The sequence below is a fragment of the Silurus aristotelis genome, assembly GCF_946808225.1.
Source record: "Silurus aristotelis genome assembly, chromosome: 7".
NCBI lineage: Eukaryota > Metazoa > Chordata > Actinopteri > Siluriformes > Siluridae > Silurus > Silurus aristotelis.
Window position 1 is genome coordinate 13192482 of NC_139580.1, and position 26374 is coordinate 13218855.

The 26374-nt window shown below is 38.8% G+C and overlaps 1 protein-coding gene across 1 annotated transcript in view; it reads left to right on the top strand.

The window, feature by feature from the left end:
- Window positions 1–26374, top strand: part of brsk2a (BR serine/threonine kinase 2a) — a 187007-nt gene that overhangs the window by 152061 nt on the left and 8572 nt on the right. The window contains exons 6-19 of the mRNA XM_083545824.1: window positions 466–499; window positions 657–725; window positions 1617–1763; window positions 5602–5633; window positions 7570–7734; window positions 8602–8699; window positions 10665–10815; window positions 11915–11980; window positions 17222–17282; window positions 19610–20282; window positions 20571–20619; window positions 22485–22608; window positions 23631–23811; window positions 25514–25603. Coding sequence (XP_083401950.1) covers window positions 466–499; window positions 657–725; window positions 1617–1763; window positions 5602–5633; window positions 7570–7734; window positions 8602–8699; window positions 10665–10815; window positions 11915–11980; window positions 17222–17282; window positions 19610–20282; window positions 20571–20619; window positions 22485–22608; window positions 23631–23811; window positions 25514–25603 — 1940 coding nt within the window. The remainder of the gene's footprint in view (window positions 1–465; window positions 500–656; window positions 726–1616; window positions 1764–5601; window positions 5634–7569; window positions 7735–8601; window positions 8700–10664; window positions 10816–11914; window positions 11981–17221; window positions 17283–19609; window positions 20283–20570; window positions 20620–22484; window positions 22609–23630; window positions 23812–25513; window positions 25604–26374) is intronic.

A 26374-nucleotide genomic window follows, 5' to 3' on the forward strand; every position in this document is an offset into this window, starting at 1 on the left:
TATACATTTGTCATTGCTTTGCTGACTAGGTGTAGCTAATGTTGAATCTATTTGTATAATGAGACATCACTTGCGAGCACAAGCTTATATTAGCATAACCTTCTGCTTATGTGTGTGTGAAGTTGTTAGGAATGTCAGCTGGTGCATTTGTTATTATGAGCCTTGACAGCTCGCCAGCAACTCGCACATTATCGTTATTTCTCCTGAAACGGGTCTGGCAGAATTCTGTCTGAATGAAAGCATTTTTTTCTACTCATAGTGTTAACAGGATCTGATCAGTAGAGCACCCTGAATCCAGGATACACGCTTTTTTTAAGACAGATAGATGATCTATGAACACGGCAATGCATAATAAAGGAATTACCCCGTACGTTTCTCTCACTGTTCGGCTCTGCAGCAGTCTGAAAACAATCAACAAGAGTTAATGGTAAACATGTGACTCATTTTCTCTCCTTCACTCAACAGGTCACCTCACTACGCCTGTCCTGAAGTCATCCGGGTGAGTGTGTGTGTGTGTGTGTGTGTGTGTGTGTGTGTGTGTGTGTGTGTGTGTGTGTGTGTGTGTGTGTACTGACTGGCGAGCTAATGTCATTATATATTCATTTACTGATTTATTTGACAAAAATGGAAAACATCTAATTACTTATTTTTATTAGGGAGAGAAATATGATGGAAGGAAAGCAGATGTATGGAGCTGTGGGGTCATCCTGTTTGCTCTGCTGGTGGTGAGTTCAATCTTCAGTGCACCATTTTTCTTTAAAAAAAAAAAGTATCACAGTGAGCTGAAGTCACATTGAAGGTTTTTCCTCTCCTTTCATTTATTTTCATTTAATTTCTTTTAATTTCATTTCTTTTCTTTTCTTTCCTTTCATTTCATTTCAGTTGATTTTATTTTTTTATTTCATTTTATTTCATTTCATTACTTTCCATTCGTTTTTGTTTTCCTCATCTCTCTTCTCTAAATTTGAGATCTTTTGGATTGTGTCTGTATTACTGTATGGTGCTGATGGTGGATTCCCAAAAAATAAATGATTTCCTGCTTGTGCCACTGAGATGGGAGATTGCGCAGTCAATTTAGCTGCCTGATTTTATCACTTTTCATTCCTTTACCTCTCCTAAGGTCAATTTCTCTAAATATTTATATACGTGTGAGCAAAAATGTGGCGGAATGTGCCACTAAGCTTAGTTGGTTCAAACACTATTTGTCTGATTGTGTTTGACAGTGTCTTTTCCCTGTAGTTAGGTCATCTTCTGATCATTAGTTATATGAGCTCGGCGTAGCTACACAGCAGCTATTCATCAAACACACACGTCTGTAGGGTGTTAGTGCCACTGATGAACTGCTCACTGAACATGAGCTGTGCAAGGCTAAGCTAATTGTGCAATGCTTTCACAGATTTAGAAGGGTTTACCACAAATCTGACATTTGGGTTGTGTAAGTTCCATATAGCTCTGTGTTTTCCCAACTTGATATACATTACATTGTCCCAGTGTCTATAATCATTGGAAATATAACAGGACCCTAGAGTCTTTTTTTTCCCCCAGTGCTCCTGAGTGATATCTTAATATTATCAACTAACTTCAATTTGATCGGTTATATTTACTGTTTCCTGCAGGGAGCTCTGCCATTTGATGACGACAATTTACGAAACTTGTTAGAAAAAGTGAAGCTGGGAGTGTTTCACATGCCGCACTTCATTCCTCCAGACTGCCAGAACCTTCTGAGAGGAATGATCGAGGTTGACGCTAGCAAACGGCTTACGGTGAGACGTTCCCTTTTGAATGTCAAACAGCACAATCTACACAAAGAATATAAATGTCTTCCTTTTTGGGTTGCTCTTAGGTCGATATGCGGTCTTGCATCCAGGTTTGAATTTTGATATTCATTTCCAAGCTAGAGTTGTGTATGTAAATAGAGTATGATAATAGTAATTAGGTCATTTACATGTTAATTAGCTTTAAAAAGGTGCCGACAGAAGCTTTAATAATGCAATGTATGCTGAACTGGAGTCCTAACTTTCACACACATGTAATTATGATTTGTCATGAAAACATAATATGATAAAGTCATTAAGGATCATATTACCCAAATGCTCGAGTGTAACTCTCAAATACATAATGCATGCAAATGAGAAAACTGCTATTATCATCCAAGGTGGATCAATCTTGAATTCATTAGCTCGCCCACCAGGCAAGTGAAGCCTCCAGTGTATGTGTACGGAGTGTCATATATTGTGGGGGAAACCTAACTGAAAAAAGTATTAGCTAATGTAATGCAATGATGTATGGCAAGAGCTAGACTAATACAGACTAAGGAAAAATAGCATGTATACAGTTTTATAGCATCTCATGTTTATACTCATAACAAAAAAACAGCAGGTCGTTAACTGATTATTTCCTGCCTATGCATTGCATGTAAATCGTTCATGTTTGAACAATTGTAATTGTAATTTCTCTCAATATGTTCAGGGGAGTTGATATAGCCTGTGTGTTCCTGTGTGTGTGTGTGTGTGTGTGTGTGTGTGTGTGTGTGTGTGTGTGTGTGTGTGTGTGTGTGTGTGTGTGTGTGTGTGTGTGTGTGTTTTGATCGGCCTCATGTCTATGTTGTAGTAGTTATTTTATTCCAAATATTTTGGTGGTTACTAGGCAGTTGATGTCATGTAACATCAATATACCCATAAATTAATATTGCTCAGTAAACGGAGTGCTTGGATAAGTCACATGCCTGTGTTGCATTTACATTTATGGCAATTGGCAAACAATGATCTTGTTCATACAAATGAGCAGTTGAGAGTTAAGGGCCTTGCTCAAGTGTGGGAGCTTGGTGGTGCTAGGAATTAAAGTCACTGATCTTCCAATCAGAAGTCCACTATTTTAAACATTGAGCTACCACCACCAGGTAAGGGCGTGTTGTAGTACGAACATGTGATGAGACATCACTATAATATCCAGAAAGCAATTCTCTCTAATTAGCTGATAATTCTAGCGTGTGTAGTGCGTCAGGCAGTGGGATTGACCATGCAGAGTAGTAAAATGAACTGTATTAATAACATTATTTTAAAGCATACTTATTAAAAGAAAACTTCTGTTATAAAAATGCAGAATTTCTTTTTCATATGCAGCTAATTTGGCCATCAAATGCAGATACAAAAATGAATTGGAAGTGAGAAACAGAGCAAGACTCTAATACTTGCCTTCTGAGTGGCTCTCCTTGTAAAGCTCTGTGCATACTAGATAGAGTGTAGCCTCCTGATACACACAAATACACAAACCTCAAGTGACTTTCTGACCCTTTGTATCTTTGTGAATACACAGTGAATGCTGAGATTACACGCTGCTGTGTTGTAGGGTCATGGTGGACACAGCTGTTGGACGTATGATGTGCAATAAGATACAGAAAGTTGCCTAGCAAGATTAATTTTTACATTGGCATTTGAATGACCATTTGTGTATATCAATAAAATCTAGCACTGTTAAGAATTTTTTTATTATTTGTTCTCCAGGAATGAAACAAAAAACATTTGTGTGAATAAATATAAAAAAACGTAATACATTTCTTAGATTCAGATAGTTCAGACTGCATATACACTGCAGACACTTAGAATAATCTATTTGTATACCCTCTGATCTATGATAATATGGGCCTAATCAATTCAACAAATAAATAACCATGTTATAAGCATCAGTAAGGTGATAGTATGTGTCCTCAGCAATGAAGATTCTTCAGGACATAGAAGACATTGACTTAGCTTCTTTAACAGGACAACATTTGTAAGTAACTATAAAATAAAGTATCATGTGCCATAAACAAAAAAAAGGGTCACTGACATACACTTCAATTCAATTAATTTTTATTTGTATAGCGCTTTTAACAATGAACATTGTCTCAAAGCAGCTTTACACAGATAATGTGGTGATAAAAAGTGAATATGTTCTTTATAAGTGTTTGTCCCTGATGAGTGAGCCGGTGGCGACTGTGGCAAGGAAAAACTCCCCGAGATGGCATAAGAAAGAAACCTTGAGAGGAACCAGATTTAAGAGGGAACCCATCCTCATCTGGGTTGCACCAAATGTTCATTTGTAGCAAATATACAATGTTGCGGGGTGCAGTGATGATGATCAGAAGCGAAAAGTAGTCCTGAGTCAATGTAGGAGACTGTTGACATTAACTACAGTCCAATCCATCCTCAAAGCACCCGTTCTAACTTCGGAATTTCATGGAACCACCCAAGGCGTTGATGAGAAACCGTCCCAAGCACAGAGTGGCCTCCAGTCGAAGAAAACACGATCCAGAGGCAGGCCTGGACGAAGTGGGAAGATCCACGGAGCGGAGAGGGGCAGGAACAGTGGTCACTGGAGCCTCATGAGCATGTTTAACTCGAGAGACAGCGAGAGAGAGAAAGAAAGAGACAGAGAGAGAGAGAGTGAGAGAAAGAGAGAGAGAGAAGAGGGTGACAGGAAGAGAAGGATATGGATTACTAAGTGTCCTTATTGTTGTATGAAAGTTAATATCACTTCATGGACAAATGTTTGGGTAGACCAGACCATAAGATTTGTATGCGCTATTTGAACATTACATTTTACATTTAGAATCGATTTGTTGTTTTAGTGTTCTACTCGATTTTAGAGTGTGATTGTGGCTGTTAGTAAGTCAGGTACTGATGTAGCGTGAGGAGGCCTGGGGTGAAGTCAGCGTTCCAATTCATCCCAAAGGTGTTCTGTAGGGTTATGGTCAGAGCTCTATAGCAGGCAACTCAAGATCTTCCATTTCAATTCATGTAAACCATATCCTAATAGACTGGGCTTTATGCACAGGGTCATTGTTATGCTGGAACAGGTTGGAGTTTCCTAGTTCAAGTGCTATCCTATACAGTTGTGTGACTCCAATTTTGTGGTAACAGTTTGTGGAGGAACCACATATGGTGGTATGTCTCAATACTTTTGTCTCTAGTGCATTTCTATAGAAAAAGAAAACAGCTTTCTGTTGTGACTACATAGAGTAAACATCACATTATTGTCTAGATTAATAAGATGTTTAAATGTAAAATGTCTATATCTTAATGAAAATTTGCAAAGTTTTGCCAACAGGCTAAGTAATGTAGAATTAAAGTACAAACATAGCATAATATAGATGATTGTTTGAGGGTTCAGGGTCTTACTCAAGCATCTACAGTGTCTCACTGACATTTCAACACACAAGCTCATAGCCTATACCAGTGAGTCATTACTGCCACACACACCACTATCACCACTACGTGTATGTTCTGAAAAGTGGTGCTTATGAATAACGCTGCACATCTACTCTTTAGGTAAGGTCATGCAAATGCTGATTGGACATCTTCAGTGCTTTCATATTTGTGCTGCACATCATTTGTCACAGCAGCTTTGATTGCCTCTCTCTTTGTCCTGATTAGGTTCTTATTTCATCTTTTTTCTGTGCTCTTTTTGACCTCTGCTTATATTTTCAGACACATTTTGTTTCAGAATGCCTTTATTAGCGTGACCTCTCATGCCTTGTATTAAACACTGCCTGAAAATAAATTCATGTGATGGTAATACTTGAATTTTTTGGCTGATTTTGCTTCGTTTTTTCTCTTGCAGTTAGAACAGATCCAGAAGCACACGTGGTACATGTAAGTAAATCGCAATGTTTGAGTATGTGTGTGTGTGTGTGTGTGTGTGTGTGGTCAGGGACAACACTGAGATGGTTAGAGAATTTGCTGAAAGTTGTGAGATTGATTTGAAACAGTAAAATCAGGTTTAAAAGTAATAGTGAAATTGTATAGAGTATCCTTAGTATAATGCAACTCCGTGTAAGAATAGAAGTGTTTGGGGAAATAGAAAAGTGTGTGTGTGTGTGTGTGTGTGTGTGTGTGTGTGTGTGTGTGTGTGTGTGTGTGTGTGTGTGCACGCACACTGGGGAGATAAATGGCACAGCCACCTCATGTCTCCAACAAGGACAAGGATCTGTAGATCCAGGGGGGGTTTAGCTGTCTGCTTATATGCCTATGATCCTGTTTTGTGTGTGTGTGTGTGTGTGTGTGTGTGTGTGTGTGTGTGTGTGTGTGTGTGTGTGTGTGTGTGTGTGTAAGCGAGCGTGCAAGAGAAGGAGAAAGACATCGAGCGTGTGTGTGGTCACAGCAGTAGGAGATGTGTGTGGTTGACAGGCCTCCTCCTGACTCTGAGCCTCTCTGGGGTCAAAGACTGTCACAAGGCCTCTAGGTTCTCCTCTAGACAGATCTCCAAGTCACAAACAGTTTCAATGGAATGCGTATGCTTTTGGCTGATGGATCACACTGCAATGTTTTCTCATAGATGACAACACACATCCAAAAGGTTCTGCTGAAGAAAATTAAAGACTAACTCTGCAAATCTATCTACTGTGCTCTAAATTGTGTTGCTAACATGATTACCTCAAAGGTAGTTAAACCTAAACTTAAACGAAACATAAACATTTGTTTCATAGATTTCTTTATCCTGGTACCAGAACGGTGACTCCCACCGTTCTGGTACACAGCTCTCACCGCTGCGGCCCGGGTTCGATTCCCGGTCAGGGAACCAACCCAAGCCATTAGGGTTGCACAAGCCTTAGTGCTGGTCCCAAGCCCGGGTAAATGGGGAGGGTTGCGTTAGGAAGGGCATCCAGCGTAAAAACATGTGCCAAATCAAACATGCGGATGACTCGCTGTGGCGACCCATAATGGGAGAAGTCGAAAGAAAGTTTACATACAGCTGAATGCACCAGGTTGTGTTGCTGCTTTACAGCTTCTGTACATTTTTGTCCAAACATGGGCATTATTTACTGTCTGTGAGATGTTTTTCACATGGGTTTCTTCCAGGTTCTCCTGCTTCTTCCCTCTAATGATAAACCTTCCAATAAACATGGCAGTGTCTGGATGGGCTGCTCTAAGATTACTGTCATTGTTGATAAATTTGTGGTATGGAAAGTGTGAGGAAAGTGTTTGTGGTTCATGGTATCCTGCGATCGAATGTGGTCCCATTCAATGTGTATTAGTGCCTCACACTATATATATCTGAGCCCTTTCCTGTTTGCTTTGCTGGACTATGATGTTTGCGGATGATATTGTGATTTGTGGTGAGAGTAGTGAGCAGGTTGAGAAGAGCCTGGAGGGGTGGAGATATGCGCTGGAGAGAAGGGGAATAAAAGTCAGTAGGAGTAAGACAGAGTACATGTGTGTGAATGAGAGGGAGGGCAGTGGAGTGGTGCGGTTGCAGGGAAAAGAGGTGGAGAAGGCAGAGGAGTTCAGGTACCTGGGGCTAACTATAAAAAAAAAAAGAATTGTAAAATGTAATCTGTTGATGTTTACAAATGTTAAATTACATGCTATACAATTGTGTGGTAACAGTTTAAGGTAGAACCACAAATGGCTGTAAAAGTCTTAATCATAGTATGGGAATGCCATGCTATAGTGCTAGATGTATGACTACTGGTTTATAACATTAGAAACAGTTAAGGTCTGTTCCGGGGCTTTTCACGCATCATTTTTCTAAGCCATTTTGATCGGTGGGTAGTCGATCATCACTGTGTATTTTGTTCTTTTTTTTCAGCGGGGGAAAGAACGAGCCAGAGCCTGAGCAGCCTGCGCCGAGGAAGGTGCCGATCCGCAGCCTGCCCTCAGCCGACGACATCGACCCAGACGTACTGGAGAGCATGCACTCGCTCGGCTGCTTCCGAGACAAGAACAAGCTGATGAAGGACCTGCTGTCAGACGAGTGAGTGGCTCAGCACTGACCTGGAGACAGTTGACTGTGGCCAAATTCTAACTTTAAACCGTACTAGAAGTTTAAGTTTCAGATCTAAATTATGAATGTGCCCTGGTGTCAAAGAAGGAGATGCAGGAAATATAAAAACAGGGTTGGTCATAGGAACGAGTGGTGGCTTTTCTCAGCCTTATAAACCCATTTGCACACATGGATACATGCCATCACCGACACACTACTTGTCCTTTGCACAAGTCATTTGTCAAACTGCAGTTACATTATGATGGCCATTGGAGCAGTGCTACTGTTATTTCCCTTGCCTCTAGTACCACTATTTACCTCTTCACATCTATTCCTCTGAGGCACTCACATTCTATATTGAGAAGCTTCATGCTTTTTTGTTTGCCAATGTCCCATTTTTGTGCTGTTTTGTGCTTGTCGATGTCAAGATACATATATATATATATATATATATATATATATATATATATATATATATATATATATATATATATATATATATATATATATATATATATATATATATATATATATAAATATTGTGTGTGTGTGTGTGTGTGTGTGTGTGTGTGTGTGTGTGTGTGTGTGTGTGTGTGTGTGTGTGTGTACGTGTGTACCCATGCTCATTATATCATATGTCATATAGATAATCTCAGAGATGGAGTGTGTACTAAAATCAGGCTGAAGGAGAAGGAAATATGATTCTAGGTCACTCTGTCCAAAACAAATAGACGTTCCTTGCCAATACATCTCTGATTCTGTGTTCTGTTGTAAATATACGAACAGTGTCAGAAGCAGTTAAAACATGTTTTGGTCTTTCATGTTGATCTTTTTTCCTTTTACATTTTTATTCGTCAGTGACAACCAGGAGAAGATGATCTATTTCCTGTTGCTGGACCGGAAGGAAAGGTATCCAAGCCAGGAAGACCAGAACCTCCCTCCACGCAATGATATAGGTACTGTATATACCTTCAGAACATTCCCCTAAAAGCATGTAAAGAGTTCTGTAGAATGGATTGCACAAGTCAGAGTCTTATATATGGACCAAATATTATCAGATTAGCAGGGGATACACTGTGTTTTGATTTCGATGAAAAGGTGTATTTTACAATGCATTCTGTAAGTAAATCATCCATTAAAATGAATCATGTTCTGGATCTTCACTGCAACAAATTAACTAAATATTATATATAACTTTATTATATTAACGTAATATAAAAAACAACTTTCACAACTCTTAGGTTTCAAGAGCTAATAAGAAGAATATTGTTTTTTCCTTAGTTGTTTCATCGGTCTAGAATTTTTCTTCACTGAATTGCAGTCCACACAATACCATAACTAAAACATAAATCATTTTTTAAGTCTATATTATTTTTAGATATCTTGCATATGTTCTGTAGTACATTTGACTTTGTGTTATAAGCACATCCTAGTCACATTTAGGCGGTTTCTTGTGGTTATGTAATGTAATGACATGCATTGTCATTTAAATGCATGTTCAGTAGAGCTTTGGTTCTATTTTTTTTAGGCTACATCATAGTATTTTCTAGCATAAAACACCAGAGTTGATTGTGGCATTGGTGAAATGTTACCCAGGGGCTTCGTGAGTCACATATTTGCTTCCTAACTTTTAGATTGGTGTTCAAATCCTGCCTCTGCCCTGTGTACACAGAGTTCGAATTTCTCACCATGCTTCAAGGGTTTCCTCTACATACTATGATTTTCTCCACCAGAGTCATTATTTGGACTGATTGGCATGTCCAAATTGTTCATAGTGTGTGGGTGTGTGTGCAATTGTGCCCTGCAATAGGTTTTCACCCTGTCCTGGGTATTCTCCCTGGAAATTCTCTGGAATTGCTCCCCAACGACCCTGTGTGGGACAATCAGTATAGACGATAAATTGAGGGAAGTGTTAGCTATTGTGCTCTGTTGTATTTGAAAGGAGAAGATAAGAAACATATATATTCAGAATGTTGCTACCGATCAATAAAGATAAGTGAGTTAGTATCACTTGTGGCTGTAAATCACTGACTCCCATAAACCTTCACTGTGAATTGTGCTCTTTATCTGTTCTGCATTATTTTTCCCCCTTCATGATTAAAATACACATTTTGTTTATTCAGTACTGTGATCTTGGTGTTCTAGAGCCTTTTGTAAATGTTCCATACAGTTGATTTTGACACCTTTAATCTCATGGCTGTGTGTTTAGTTCAATTCTTATTTCTGTCGTGACTTTCTTGTTCAGTGATACGATTACTTCCTGCTTTCATTTCATGCTGAAGTAAACCAGCCAGAGTCCAACAAACATGATATTTGGGATTTCTTTTTTTTAAATCTACTGTGTATTGTGATCTAATGATGCAGTAACCAGTTGTCTAATTGCATGCAGTTCCCTGAAATTGAAAAGAAAGACATTGTATAAAAACAGCAGGAAAATGAACATGACTCATTTGCTGTGGAACTACATACCTTGAAATCAAGTCTGGCATTCTGCACTTTAACCTTGTTCTTATTGGTCCATTTCAAATCACTGTCCCGGATTACAGAACCAAAACAACCAAAAACTATCACTGTTAAATTACTTTTGACTTTTGATCTGCACTGTGTACTTCAGCTCGGCTTTGATTTATTAGCCAGAATTACAATTGCAGGAAAAGACTCGAAGTTCTACCACTTTCTTTCTTACTTTGACAGTTTTAGGTTCGGCTTGGTCAAATAACTGGAAGCCAGCAGGCTCGACTGCCCACACGATTCACTTAATTGTAGCAGGCGATCTCAGAAATGATCAATCTGTGATCAAATGGGGCTACTGACTGATTCTTTCCAGATCAGTGATCTGTATTAACTGTGCGTTGTGTCACTGTGCTCCTTTTGGGACTTCACTTGAAATTGTGAATGTGTGTATCCGTGTGTGCTTAAAGACCCCCCACGGAAGCGAGTGGACTCCCCTATGTTAAACCGGCATGGGAAGAGGAGACCAGAGCGCAAGTCAATGGAGGTTCTGAGTGTCACAGACGGAGGATCCCCGGTGCCTGCACGAAGAGCCATCGACATGACACAGCATGGACAGAGGTGCAGCAGAAAACACACTCACACTAGGGGACACTTTTACATGTATATTATTGATGCATATGTTTAATATAATTTTGATTGTACTAAAAAAAAAACTTTCATCCTTAAGTGCATAATAAGTCCTCCTGAATTTATAATCCCCCTCTATATGTACACACACACACACACACACACACACACACACACACACACACACACACACTGTGGAGGGTTTATAATTCTGCCCCTTCCAGTCATTCACTCTGTGTTTTCCATTTTTTTCAACCACATTGCTGCAGGCTATGAAATTATCAGTTTCATATCATATCAGCTATTCAATGAACTATTTACACACCTTACACCTCAGTGCAGGAATTTCTTACAGCAGAATCTTCTTTCAACAACTGTTCATTCATGACTTTTATGTAGGTTAACTTTTTATTCTGGTCTGTTCTGCATGATGATCAGTCCAATAAAACATTCAGAGGACAAATGAGACACTTAAGACGAGACACTCCTTCAGTTTTGAGGCAAGACATTACAGGGGAATTGAGAAACATTTTTAAATAATAGATATCACAATTATTCTTTACCTCTTGGTTGATGAAATACAGATATTTTATTTGTATTGGATGTTTTACATTTCGTCTTTCATGTACATTTAAATGACAAGTTTATAACAGTTTTTTAGTGATATATGACATGACTTGTTGGTGCACACTGGAAAGGACAAATGCCCATATATGCACTTTTTACATAAATGGACAAAAAGTCAGATACAAAATTTCATTTAAATTTATCTTTTGTGATTTTTGTGATGGTGGATATATACAATATATCCACAAATCTGAAGAATGATTAACATGACCAAATTTGTAATTTTGCCTGCAGTGTCTTGTCTTTAATCTGGCTGGTTCTATGTCTCTGCCTAAACTGAGTACTTTATGTATCCACACACACACACACACACAAACACACACGCATACTCACACACGCACACTCACACACAAAAGAATCAGCAGTTCTTGAATGTATTTGACCAGCAGGAGATGAGAATCGGCATATTGTTGAAGATTGCGTTCAGGCCCTGACTGTGTGTTCACTTTGTCTCCCGCTGTAGTAAAACAATGTTCAGTAAAAGCTTGGATATCTCTGACGCCCCACTCAAGTGCAGCAAAGAGGAAAGGTACTAACCCCCTCCCCTTCCTCTGTGTCCCTTACTAAACCCTCCAGTAAGATGCAGTGTTGCTTTTCCACATCAAAACTTTCCTGTCATCCCTGTTATTCTTCAACGTCAGCAATCTGAAACAAAACCTCTCATTGGCTCTTAATGATTGTCCTGATACATACAAACAACCTAGGTATATTTCTATTACTGCTCTACTGTGCTAACTATTTTAAAACTTTACCATGCCAGGGGAATACTAGCCCATCATCTTGTCATTTTCTGTGGCCTGTCTGTGTCTCGTCCTGGGGTTGAACACAGTTGGCATCTTCCTCTCTCTCTCTCTCTCTCTCTCTCTCTCTCTCTCTCTCTCTCTCTCTCTCTCTCTCTCTCTCTCTCTCTCTCTCTCTCTATCTATCTATATATCTATCTCATATGTTCTTGCTCATTCCCATCTTGCCTTTTTCATCACATCCTTTATTCACACTCAAATGTCAGGATGGGGCTGATGGCAGAAATGAAATTGAGAATTGGCTGAAGATGACCTGACCCCAGAATGATACATATGGCAACTAGAGCTTTTAAAAATTATCATTGAAATGTAATGGAGTGGACAATGAGGCAGCTGCATACATAAAAGCCAGTGGAAACACTGTGTCTCTTGCTTGTCTCTCATGTGTATACACCATATCCACCTCTTTTATAAGTTAGATTTCCGTTTTTTGCCATTGCAATTTCGCCAATGAAATGCCATTTATTTAACCTCCAGTTTTACACTGCAGTTACAGTTTACTTTCGATGAGTGCATTAATTATGTGTCTGAAATAGTGGTACAGATCCGGTGTCCTACAAATGATAAGTGCACTATGGGCATCTGTATGCTCTGGGGTACATCATTTGGACATTAACCAGGCCTGGACAGGGCTGGACACCCTTAGAATAGTGTGCAGTCAAACAGAATAAAATGGTTGAAAAACGATGAAATATAAGAGCATAATATAGACATAGCATGTAATGTATTAGAATAGCTTACTATGGAATATAATGCCATAGAATTAAATAAAAACAGGGTTAAATAAAATGTCAAAAAAAGAAAACAATAGAATATATTTAATCGAATAGAAAGGAATGGAATGCCAGATAACAGATGTCACATAAAAGTGGAGGACAATAGGATAAAGTTGGAAAGAATGGAGTATAATGCCATAGAATAAATTTAAACAAACTGTTGAATGGAATACCATAGAGTAAATTAGAATCAAACGAATGTGACTAGAATAGAATAGAATAGAATAGAATAGAATAGAATAGAATAGAATAGAATAGAATAGAATAGAATAGAATAGAGCTTTTTACAGTACAGATTTTATCAGGCAGGTTTATTAGTGCTGATACCTTCACCACTGTAGGTTATGTTTAAACATTCCATCCCTGATATAAATCTGTCACCTTCTAATTTGCTTGTTTGTTTTCTGATGCACATTTATTTCACCACTGAAATAAAGAGAGAAAAGCTTCCCTGCATCTTCACTCTCTCACTCTGTTAGCTTTTGCGCTCTGCTTGAACCTCTTTTTCTCTTTAGAATGTTGAGTGAAGAACTAAAAAAGACTCTGGACATTTATTTTACTTTTTCTATTATTTATTGAAATAGATCATTTAAATGCTAGCTACTTTTTGCCTTTTGCAGCTTTACATTTTCTGCATAGCAGTGTGTGTGTGTGTGTGTGTGTGTGTGTGTGTGTGTGTGTGTGTGTGTGAGATAGAGCTGTGTTTGGATTGGGCAGTGATGTGGGGTTTGTTATTTATGTGCAGTAGGAATGTTATTTATTAATTTTTTAAATATTTGTGGGTATGGCCTGAATACCGCACATATTTATGTGTTTTTATTTTATTTTTATGATATCTTTCTCCTTCAGATAACTTTTTTATACTCCCGAAACTGTTAGATCTTTCAGCTTTAGAGAACTGGAGATCAGAGCGTATCAGGAAAAAAGCAGACTTTGAAATCTGTTCTGAGACACGTTCGACCTCTCAAAAATGGCTAATGGAAAGGCCTGATGTATTTTGGAAGATAGTGTGGAGATCACTTAATATAAAAAATATTTACAGCACAGACAATTTTACTATGTTCTTCTGAACTCGTGGGCATTAGGAAGGACATAATGTTATCAAATGTCACAATTTTGTTATAATAACCACAGATTTTTATATAATCATCACGCTTATTGTTCTTTTGTACACCTCTTTGCTTTTACTCAGCATTTCCAAGGGCAGCATATGTGAGTTTGTCTCGCTGCTGTTTGACAGTTTACTCTAGCCAGGGCTGCTCCTTTAATCCCATCATGCCTTTGGGCTGGGCTGTGTTTGGTTAATGGAATTCCTGGTGCTTTTCCATCTCTCTTCAGCCCCCACTAAACTTTCAGCAAGCTTCCTTGTAGCATTCTGTGCCCATCTCAAACACAAACATTAGTTTCACAAACGAGGGGCCACACTGACAGAACAAGCTGCTTTCTGCATTGTGTTTAAAATCCAGTCCTGCTGATGCCAGAGCAGCTGATGGGCTGAGTTAGTGGGAGAAAAGCCTCTAGTGACATTTACACTGTGATATGAGGCCATTAAGCCACTCACATAAAGCCCTTTACAATGTATTGTTTAGTATAGCAGAGCATTCAAATGTGTTGTGTTAATCACCGCATGTTTCATATGACTAGCATCTAGAACACATAATCAAAGATTCATTATAAGGGGTAGTGTTTATACAACGCCAAAACTGTGAAAGACTCAAATTGACATTTCTTATATTATATTTACATTTGCCTATAGACTGCTGTAATTGTTATAAAGTGCTCGTTTATAATGACGTTTTTCTAATAAATATAAAAAAAATAAAATGGCAAAATTCTGGTTATAAACTCAAACTACTCTTAATGTAGGTCAATCTTATGTTCTAGCTACTGTGCCTTTATGAAATAATTAATTTTACAATTTATTTTCAGTCAATAAGAGAAAATTTTTGTTTTTATAACAAAATTACAGTCATTTCTCTCAATTGGGACAAAATTATTGAAGTTTTTTTTTTAAATATTTCAAGTAAATGCTAAAATATTGTTTGTTGAATGGGCTTAAGGTCAAGTTCTTTGCAGGACACAATTTCTTTTCACTCCCACTTTGGCGAACCATATCTTCCTGAAACTTGATTTGTGCACAGGCGCATTGCTTATGCTGGCTACTTTGTCTCAGTGAAGGAAAATGTGATGCTACAGTCTATAAAGACATGCTTAAAAATTGTGTGAAGCACATGAGGGCGTGATGGCTGGGTGTCCACATACCTTTGGCTATTTTGTCTAGATAATTTGGAGACATTACACTGAAACTGAGATTTTTCTTTCTTTTTTTTTTTTTTACCTGGAAATAAACTAAAGGTTTAGAAAATGTTTCTTCTAAATGTCGATTCTGCACTGTTTCTACGTCACTATGTAATCATGAGAAAATGTGTAATATTGACCAAATTAGCTATTTCATACAAAAGGTCGGATTAAAGCAGGTGTCTAGGTGACACTCAGGTATATTTGATCCAACATGGATCATCAGTTTTTCAACAAAGTCCAATGAGACCTTGGGTATACACTGTTGTTAAAGCAAAATAATCTACATTGCACTCACATCACTCAAGTGTATATCATTTTTATAAAAAAAAATTCTATTAGCTTTTTACTACTATGATTAGATATTTATAGCTCCAAAAATGTTTTAAAGGAGATTAAAGCTTTAGGTATTCAAAATGGTTCATAACGTAATAGTAGCTGTCAAAACATGACATTTATTCCTTCAGGTTCTAAGTAAGTGTAGATGAGCTCTTTTCTATAAGCTTCCTCACTTCATTTCACCCATAACAACTATCAATTCAAAGCGAGATGTCGTTAATGTTGTGTCCATCACTGCTGACGTGCCTTGACAGCGGGAAAGAGAAATACTTCATTCTCTTGGTAGTTTTCTCTTTGTTTCTGCTGAATAGTACCCAGAACCTTACGTCTCATTATCCAATAATCACTAAATTGTCAGATAGATCCTCTTAATTCATTTACATGAACCCTTTTTGTTCAAACTGTATAAATGCACAATTCCCAGTTTTCTCTCTCTAACTCCCACACAATGGTTTAGGCTAATGCCCCATGCCCAGTGCTCAACACACTCATACACCATGAGCAAACACTGTGCTGAATTCTTCTCTCTGCACAGTTCATGTATTTTCTGTTTATCTCTTTCACACCCACGGCACTGGGTTTGGCGTCTCTGAAGGCTGAATGAACAGGAAGAAGAAACAGAAAGACAATGGGGTTTGTGAGAAAGGACTGAAGGGCTTGGCTCTTGCTGCTGGCTTGAAGTACTTCAGGGAGCTTCAGAAAGGACAGACTGCTTGGAGAAAGATGGAGAGAGTGAGATAGAGCAAGAGGATATACGCATGATGGGAAATAAAAGATAATAAAGGAATAGATGGAGTGCGTGGGCGGGCGAGGACGAGCGACCGAGTGATAACAAAAGGACAGAGCAAAAGAGGAAGGTGAGAGAGCGAAAGTGACATGAAAGAAGGGGAACAGCTGAGCTCTGTCTACTCTGACAACCATCTTGGCTGATGAAGACAGATTGGTGACTGTGATAATTCATTTGCTCCTGCTTGGAGGTGATTGAAACGTGCGCTGGAGTCTGTGTGGACATCTGTCGCCAGAGAGGAACGACTGGCTCGGCTCAGCATGAGCGATAACACTGAAAAGTTGAAAAACATTACTATGTTATGCTAAATTCAGCTACGTATGCCTGTGCCTCTTAGCCTTCGGAGAGCAGCAATGCAGATTATCCTCTGTTTATACCACAGTCGTGTTGAAGTCTTAATTCTGGTTGGTCAGAAGAAAAAAGTGAATCTGGTGTGGATGGCTGTTTATAACTGCTAGAACAGAAGTGCTACCAGGAAACATAGATAAAAAACACCCTCTTTCTGACCCTCTTCTTATAACAGCACATCCTGTCATGGTTTATTTCTTACCTAGATACATACAGCTGTTGTTCTATGTGTGTTGTTGATGTCTCCTTAAACCAAACCTAGAACTCTCAAAAAATATACCACTACTGATACACTTAAAGCCTTTCCTGTCGAGCTTGCTGCAGGATATCTCTAAAATAACACTGTGTGTGTGTGTGTGTGTGTGTGTGTGTGTGTGTGTGTGTGTGTGTGTGTGTGTGTGTGTGTGTGTGTGTGTGTGCAGGTCACGCTCTATCAGTGGAGCATCCTCAGGTCTCTCCACCAGTCCTCTTAGCAGTCCAAGGGTGAGTGTCCTTCTTTTTCTTTGTCACCCTGCTATGCTTGATCTCTTGCTTCTATTGCTGACTTCCGACACAGTCACATGTACACACACACACACACACACACACACACACACACACACACACACACACACACACACACACACACACACACACACACAGGATTCTCTCAGCTCTGGGCTACAGGTGTGTAAGTAGTTAGCTGGGAGTTGGGAGTATTGGTGAAAGATGAAACCACTGACTGTCAGACTTGAGCAGTTGTTTAGGTTTTCAGTCATCCATCTAAATTGCAGTAGTGATTAAAGAAATTAGGAACAAAATGAAAGATGTTTCAGAATGTATCTGAGAGACTTTATTTGCTCTTAGACTTTATAGTGTTTAGTTACATTTTATCGCAAAAGTTTGCACACCCCATGTTTTTTTAATGAGTAAAAGAAAACCAGTTCCTCTATTTTTTTCTATATAAACAGTGTTAAAAGTAAAAATCTAACTTTTTGAAATAGTATGATTGATGTACAGTGTCCAGACCTAATTTGGATGTCTGGCAGAGAAATATTTAGCAGGAAAGTTGTTAAAAGATATTAGATAATATTTATATTGCATTCAGAATAGGAAATGCAAACTTTTGAACATAAGTATAAAAAAATATTTATACTATATTCGTGTAAAACTTCTGTAGTGAGTTCTAGTCTTTGTGTGTGTGTGTGTGTGTGTGTGTGTGTGTGTGTGTGTGTGTGTGTGTGTGTGTGTGTGTGTGTTTCTGGGATCCATGTATATCCTTCTTTATCCATCCCGTTGTACTGTTCTGAGCCAGGCAGAAATCCAGCTCAGGGAAAGTCGTGTCAAAATCCAGCTTCTTGTGTGATTAGAGGAGGAGCTTGTGGCTAAACTTTTCTGGCTGACTTGTTTCACAGCACTCAAAGATTATAGCTACCTTTGCCTAAAGCTTACAGCTCTGCATGACACTGAGCTCATGGCTGATTCAAAAGAGAAATTGATTCCTAAAATCCACTCTAAAAGCTCTGCTGCTTCTGTCTTCGCAGAGACCGAGATTGTCTTAAGGAATCAAGAAAGCATATATTCGATGCCATATAACTTTTCTCTCACTTTTCATTTAGTCAGTAACTATGACTTAGAGGGGACAATTATGACTCAGATCAATGTGTTCTCAGTAGACCACAAATTAAATTACTCGAATCAACTGCTATCGATATAATAAATCAGTGTTATAGCTCAGCAGGTCTGAAATATATCCAGCTCCTAAATCTTACACTGATTCTTATGAATACGATTTGCATTTCCTATCTGTGTCTGGCTGAAATGAAATAAAAAAATTTAGAAATGATTTTATAGGTTATGAGCAAAACAGATTTTGGCCACCATTGCATCACTGACTAAATATTACAGACAGTTAGAAAAATGATCCATGTTTAGATGGTCCAGTTCATTATTTAAATATGCATAATTAAAGTGTCTAATGACATGTTTAGAGCTAGTGGCTAGCTCTCATAAGCCCCAAAACAGAAAACACCAACTGGTACAGAGCTGAAGACTGAATATAAGAAACAGCCAAATAGTAGAAAAATAATAGAAAAATTCAGAACATTATATCATATACAGAAATACACTATCTGGACAGATGTTTTGAGACACGGTACCACAAAATAAGAGGCACACAATTGTATAGAATGTATTTGCATGTGGAAGCATAAAATTTTTCGCACTCACCCTATATTATTCCCTGACTTTACTAACACCATTGTGACTAAATAAGCACAAATCTCAACAACCACACTCCAAAATCTAGTGGAATATCTTCCCAGAAGAGTGGAGGTTATTATAACAGCAATTCTGGACTAAAGGTGAACTAGGTTGTTTAAAAAGCAGATCAAAATCTTATGGTCACAAGTGCACAAACTTTTGTCCATACAGTTTACATGTATTGCTTCACTTCTTTTCTAAGTATATAAAATGGTTTGGATGAAATAGTCATTTTAATGTAAGGAAACGTTTTACTGAGTCAATCTTGCTTGATCCACAGCTTCCCACTTTCATCATTGCAACCAGCACCGTCTTTTAGCCGTTCCTTATAAATTATTTCTCCTATGAATGGCTTGCTGACATGTCTGGTTTTTCTAGTCTTGACTAACTGCATGTTCTTTTCTTTTTCTTTTCTTTCTGCTTGATGTTTCCTGACCTAATTTTTCTACCCATGTCTGTGTCTATGTGTGACCTGTTCTTGCATTGCTGTGTGGCTGTTAAATGTTCTCCTGCCATCTCTGGGTTAATATGTGGCTTCTGCAATGCTTTGGTGCATGCTGATCCTTTAGCCTCTTCGGAAGTTCTGTGTACCTCCTCAGGCAGTTGAATTTTCCTTTCAAACCAGTCCTCCTGACTCACCTGACCAGCCCCATAAAAACCAGGCTCACACACCAAAATTAAATTCCCTTTCCCCACACTCAGTGTGTGGGCCACTCCTGCTGTGCCCAAAAACTCAAACACTACCTGCTAAGCGCAAAGTCTCAGATAAGCCTTTACATGCCACAAGGTCCGACCCATTCCCAGATTGTGATTACCAATCTGTTTCAACTGCTCACTCAGAGCCATCTACTCCATGCCAGCCTCAACCATCACATACCCCCAGCAGTCCCATGCTAGGCCGGGCACCCCACACTAACCCCCTTAAACTTTCAGTGCCCTCGTCTCCAATCCAACCCTTAGCCCCCATCCGGCTACATCACTTCCATCCCATACCTGGTTCTGATCTTAGTACCAAATCTATTCCCATCATCCAGGTGACCCCTCACCCCTCCCCCAGGGGCAGCCCTCTGCCCACTCCCAAAGGAACACCTGTCCACACGCCGAAGGAAAGCCCTGCAGGAACACCGACGCCCACACCACCTCCCAGCCCCTCCATTGGGGGCATGCCCTGGAGGACACGTCTTAACTCCATCAGGAACAGCTTCCTGGGCTCTCCACGCTTCCATCGCAGGAAACTTCAAGGTACTAGGGGTGTAAACCTTGGTCTAGTACTGCCACTTTCCCCTACTTAATGAAAGTAAAATAGTGTGTTGTAGTTGCTGTATTTTACTACCAAATACATGCATCTTGTTGATGCACATTACATTTCACCACCTGTACAGCGCCATGGGTTTATTGACCCTTAAACTCTTACGACTGAGTGGCTTTGAATGTTTATAGGTAGATAATGGAATAATAAACTGGGTTTTTTAAAGTATCCAGATGGATTGATTAGAAATGCAACAAATCTTTTTTTTTTTTTCTGAACAGTTCCCACCCAGGATGAGATGTCCACCCTCACACCAGAGTCTTCCCCAGAGTGAGTCTAGAGCGATATGCATGCACGCGCACACACACACACACACACACACACACATGAAAACACCTAGCCTTTTTATATTTCAGCACACAATCATACTGTACATATGATATTTCTATAATGGAGATTTAGGCAAATACAATTTGTCATTACCTCAGCATTAGTATTTTTATGAAACCACTATGCTATAGCACATACACATAAAATGCTATTTTTTTTTTTTATCAATTTGTTATCATGTTTCTTCCAAATAGTATGCATGTGAAATCGAAACTTCAGCTTCAGTTTCTTTTTTTCTTTTTTCAACCTTGATTACACAAAAGCAATCAAAACAATCCTTTAATGATTTTACAACATATAAGGCAATATGGGTGTCAAAATTTGAGCCTCATTTTTAGGTATTTTATCTTGAAAGGAACACGTTAGCTTGGCCACCCCTGCCACTAGCATATCAAACATGCATGACTGTTAAATAGTGCGACTTGGAAATGATTTTATTTCCCCATAATAATCATTCACTGATGAAAAAACTCTGTAAAAATGTGGGAAGCTTGAAGTATGCAAACTTGGCTGCAGGACTTGCAGCTGCCTTTCAACCTCCTCTCTCAGACCCGTTCCCTCTTGCTTTCTTCTTTTTTAGAAGCGTTATCAGGTTTGCCTTTCACTATGATTCGTCTTACTACACATGACACACACACAAGGCAACAGCCAAAAGTTTTTCTATCTGAACAATGCCTCATCTCTTGCAGGACTGCACACTTCTTTTATGTTTTTCCTTTTGTCTTCTGTAATAGATTCTTCCTTCACTCTACAAGCTGGCTACAACTGCATCCTTCATCTCTCTTTTGTTATTCTCTGTCTTTCTCATAGAATCTTTTTTTTCTTTGTTTTTTTTTTTTAGAAATTTGTAACATTAGAAAAGATTTATTTAATGTTCAACTCGACCTTTAAAAATGTTTTGAACAGTTTAGATCCATAGTAATCTTATTCTTCTAATTTCAGCTTCTCCCATTAGGGGACTCCACAGCAGATCATCCGTCTCCATACTACTGTCCTCTACATCTGCCTCTTTCAATCCAACTACCTGCATGTCCTCCCTCACCACGTCCATGAACCTCCTCCTTGGTCTTCCTCTCTTATTTTCTCCTTCGTGGCGTCTCCATCCTCAGCATTCTCCTACCGATATACCCCATGTCCCTCCTCTGCACATGTCCAACCATCTCAATCTCGCCTCCCTCACCTTGTCTCCAAAACGTCCTACATGCGCTGTCCCTCTAATAAACTCGTTTCTAATCCTGTACAGTACAGAAACAATATTATTATTTATTATCAATATATCAATATATTTTTTTGTAAAAGTATGAATATGCATGTAAAGTATGTTTTTTAGTAACTGGATACCAACATTGTTGCTAATGTTGAAAGGAGTAACAGGAACATCGTGGGACATTTTAACTTATTTATTTTTACAGAGTGAACATGTGTGTATTTCTTACGCCTGCTACATTGAATAGAGCTGCAGTAAAGTGGGTTTTGCTTCATTTCGAAAACAGCTTCTTTACAGCTGTAAAGTACATTCATTCTTTTTATTTAACTAGAAAACACTGATAGCAGCTGATCATCACGAATAACTGATAATACTTGTGAGGATTTGTTTTTAGATGTTTTTCTTGCCTAGTCGGCATTTTAGCTGCAGCATTAGAGGTTAGAGTGTGCCTCTATTGATGAACTCTTTTGGAGTTTTTTTTTGTTAAAGATGTTTTACAAGGTTATGTCAATTATAAGAAGATGCTGCTGTTACTCCTCCTGATATTTTAAAAGAACGGATCACAGATATGATGTTTTGTCTCTCTCTCTCTTCACAGACTTGCCAAAAAGTCATGGTTTGGTAACTTTATCAACCTTGAGAAGGAGGAGCAGATCTTCGTGGTGATCAAGGACAAGCCTCTGAGCTCCATTAAGGCGGACATAGTGCAAGCCTTTCTGTCCGTATGTAACCACTTCAATTATCACTCGTACCTTCCTGTTTCTGTCACTTCTCCCAGTGTACGGAAGCACGTCTATATACCGGCATGTAGACACACTCTGTGTTTGCACATTTAGCTGACTTTTGCTGATTTATATCACAGTTTGGTAAACTGCTTGGCTACAGCACTTTTATATTCCCCCGAAGCGAGACTTTCATTGTAGGTCAATGGAAAATGAAGCGAGAGCAGTGATCATTAGCATATAGATTCTGTTGCAGTGAAAGATTCATTCAGGGTGTGTGGAGGTGGCAGAGTCCATGAAGACGTGGTTTACATGCTGCTACTGAGACATGGTCATTAGCTTGTGAAAGCAACATTTCGATGGCCTGCTGTTTTTTTTTATGATTCCTTCGATGGAGAAAGTTTTTTCAGAAGGACACCTGACTTTTTAAAATTCTTGCACATCATCATCAAAACACATTCAGTGTATTTAGAAAGTTAGATGTTCATAGATCGCATGAATCTGAACCATGTTTTCTTTATTCTCTCCACACTTTTATTTATGCTTCACTTTCTCTTGTCCTCTATTTTTCCCTTTCCAACATCTTTTCAACTTTCTAATGTTTCTATTCTCTTCCTTTCTTTTCTAATTATGTTTCACTTTATTTTATCTCTTCTCTGTTTTTCCTCCATGCTTTTTCTGTTATCTTACTATTTCTTGTCTCCATTTCCTCTGTATTTACTTTACTTCTCATTCTTTCTTCTGCTCTTACATCTTACCCTGTTTTATGATTTCTCATTTCTTCTTATTCTGTTCTCTCTTACGTTTTCCCCTCTTCCGTTTTCTATACTGCTTTTTTCCTCTCATCTCTCCACCTTATTTCTATTTGCTATTCACCTTTTTTTGTATCATGGTCATATATCCTCTCCTCTCCTCTCCTCGCCTCTCATCTTTCTTATTCTCACTTGCTTTTATCCTCACCATTTCTTCTTCTAATTTTTCCTCATCTTTTGTTCTGTTCTCTATTCTGCACTTTCCTTTAGATCCCCAGTCTCAGTCACAGTGTAATCTCCCAGACGAGTTTTCGGGCAGAGTACAAGTCTACAGCAGGTCCCACTGTCTTCCAGAAGCCTGTGAAGTTCCAGGTGGACATCACATACACAGAGAGCAGCACAGCCACGAAAGAAAATGGCATCTACTCTGTCACTTTTACCCTGCTCTCAGGTAACCACGACTCACTAGCATTATTATTTTTAGTTAACACTTTTTGCCCTCCACAGGACTACTCTTTTTAAACGCCCTCTCTTAGGCTGCCTGGGGCTTTTAAAACTGAAAAAGAGGAAGTGGCTCTTTTCTAAAGTGCAGGTGATTCCTAGCCTACTGTGTTTGACATGATTTCACTACAGGAGGTCAGAGTGGAGGACTACACCTTATTCTATTTCAGTGCCTTTTCCACTCTCAAGGTGGCTGTTCATGTCCCAATGCCTAATCTCAGATTATTCTTCCCACTTAACACAATTAAAAAAGATGATTATCAAACATACAAAATTATTTTGGTTTGTGCTGTGAATCCTACATGCTCTCGGCTTGGATTTGGTGCCCTTGCATCTTTATAATGATTATTTGATCCATTATGGCCACTACTAAAATGTGACCAGTATGGGGATTTTGATCTCAGTGACTTCAACTATGGAATTGTCAGTTACAACAGTGAAATAATGGAAAAGGCTTCCCATGTGCCCATGCTAAACTTCCTGTTCTTGGCTGACAAGAGTTAAACCCAGTATGGTCTTCTGCTGTCTTAACCCATCCATATCAAGATATAGGATTTTTAGACATTTTTGGCTCATCACAGTTGTAAAGAGTGATTATATATAGAGTTACTCTCCTTCTTGGCAACTTAACCAGGCTGGTTTTCTGACCTTTTCAACAAAATGTTTCCACCCACAGAACTGTCACTCACTCACTCTCTCACTTAGTGATTTCTGGGTTTTTTTTGCACCATTCTGTGTTGAGATTTAAAATCACAAAAGATCAGCAGTTTCAGAAATATTTCAAACAGCTCTTCTGGTTCCAACATCCATTCCACAATCAAAGTAACATAGATTACACTTTTTCTTCTTTCTGGTGTTTGATTTCAACATTTTGCTGAAACGCTTGTCTTGTATCTGCTATATATTTGCATTGTGCTTTTTTTTATGTGACTGGCTAATTAGATACTTGCATGAATAAGCAGGTGTAAAGGCCTTGATGTTCACATACCTCAAACTGCAGTATACTTTCCCCTATACTTTATTTTGTTTTGTTTTTTCTTGTGTTGTGTTGTTGTGTCCTCTTCTTGGTCTCTCTAACCCTCATGAACATGCAACCCAATAATAATATTAATAATAATAATAATAATAATAATAATAATGATAATAATAAAAAACACAATAATTAAAGAAAAAATTCTGACTCTGAAATAGATCTTCACAAATCTTCTACAGTACACCACATGTACAGAGTAAACTTCCACTTGTCATTTGGTAACCGTTCAGCAATCAAACAAACACTCTTTCCCTCAAAAAGCACAAAAAAGAGAGAGATGTCATAGTTGCACCCCATCCAGGCTGCTTCATTTCCAATGCAGTGCGTTCGAGCAGTCACTGTGTTAATATAAGCTCCACACTCTAATTATCACTGCTGCCAATGACATCCAGTTTCTGTTGCCCTCACAGGCAATTACAGACTGAACAAAATCAAGGGAAGCACCATTATTCCGACTGTTCTCATATAAACATTATTTTACAAACTAATGCCCAAGAGTCTGACAAATTTGGCTTTGAGTCTCAATAGACAGCTTTTTAAAGGGCCGTGCAGTCATTGCTATTCTTTTCAGACACTGTCTTGCAGGTTGATGGACACTGAACCAAATATGTGATTCCAGGTCCAAGTCGGCGTTTCAAGCGGGTGGTGGAGACGATCCAGACGCAGCTGTTAAGCACACATGACCAGCCAGGAGTCCAGCAGCTGGCTGGTGAGTAAAGCTCCATCCCCCACATGGCCCTGTCCCAAACCCCTTCAACATCCACCACAGGCATGCTCCCCCTTTCCCCCTCACTATGCACACTGCCATAGCACTAACCCCACACCCACTCGCTTTAAACATGCATTGATCAGACTCTGGATGTACGCAGAGAGCTCAGGAATAAAATTACACTGGCACTAGAAAGCTTTTTATAGTAGTATACTCTGTCCATAAACCCCTTATAAAGGCCCATTGGGGATTCTCATGTTTATTACCTCTAACAAACCTTCATGCCTCAAGATTATTATAAACAAGTAATAAAGAAACAATTGCATCACTTAATGGAAGACATATTTTGTGTCCCAAAGAGCTGCCACTGATTTTATTTTAAGAGCAGCTATTTCTAAAGAGAAAAAAAAGAAAAAAGAAGGTGGGGGGGGGGGCACCTTTGTCTTTTCTCTATGCATGGTCTTTCCTTCTGACTCATACACCATTTGCTGCAAGTCTGTGTCCTTTACATCTGCTTGAAGACAGCTCCCCCTACCGAATCAAAACTAGACCTACAAGCACAGTCAGTGGGAATGATATTCCACTACTGGAACTGATCTAACTAAATTGGCATGACTACAGTGGATTCATGTCCCAGAGCTCATTTATTATTAATATGAAAATAGTAAAATGTGAACGGAAATCCTACGTGAAGTCCTGAGGATGACACGGCTTCAGTGGATTGATTGTTCAGGACCAAAGGTCCAATTTCTGTTTTCTCCCATGAATGGC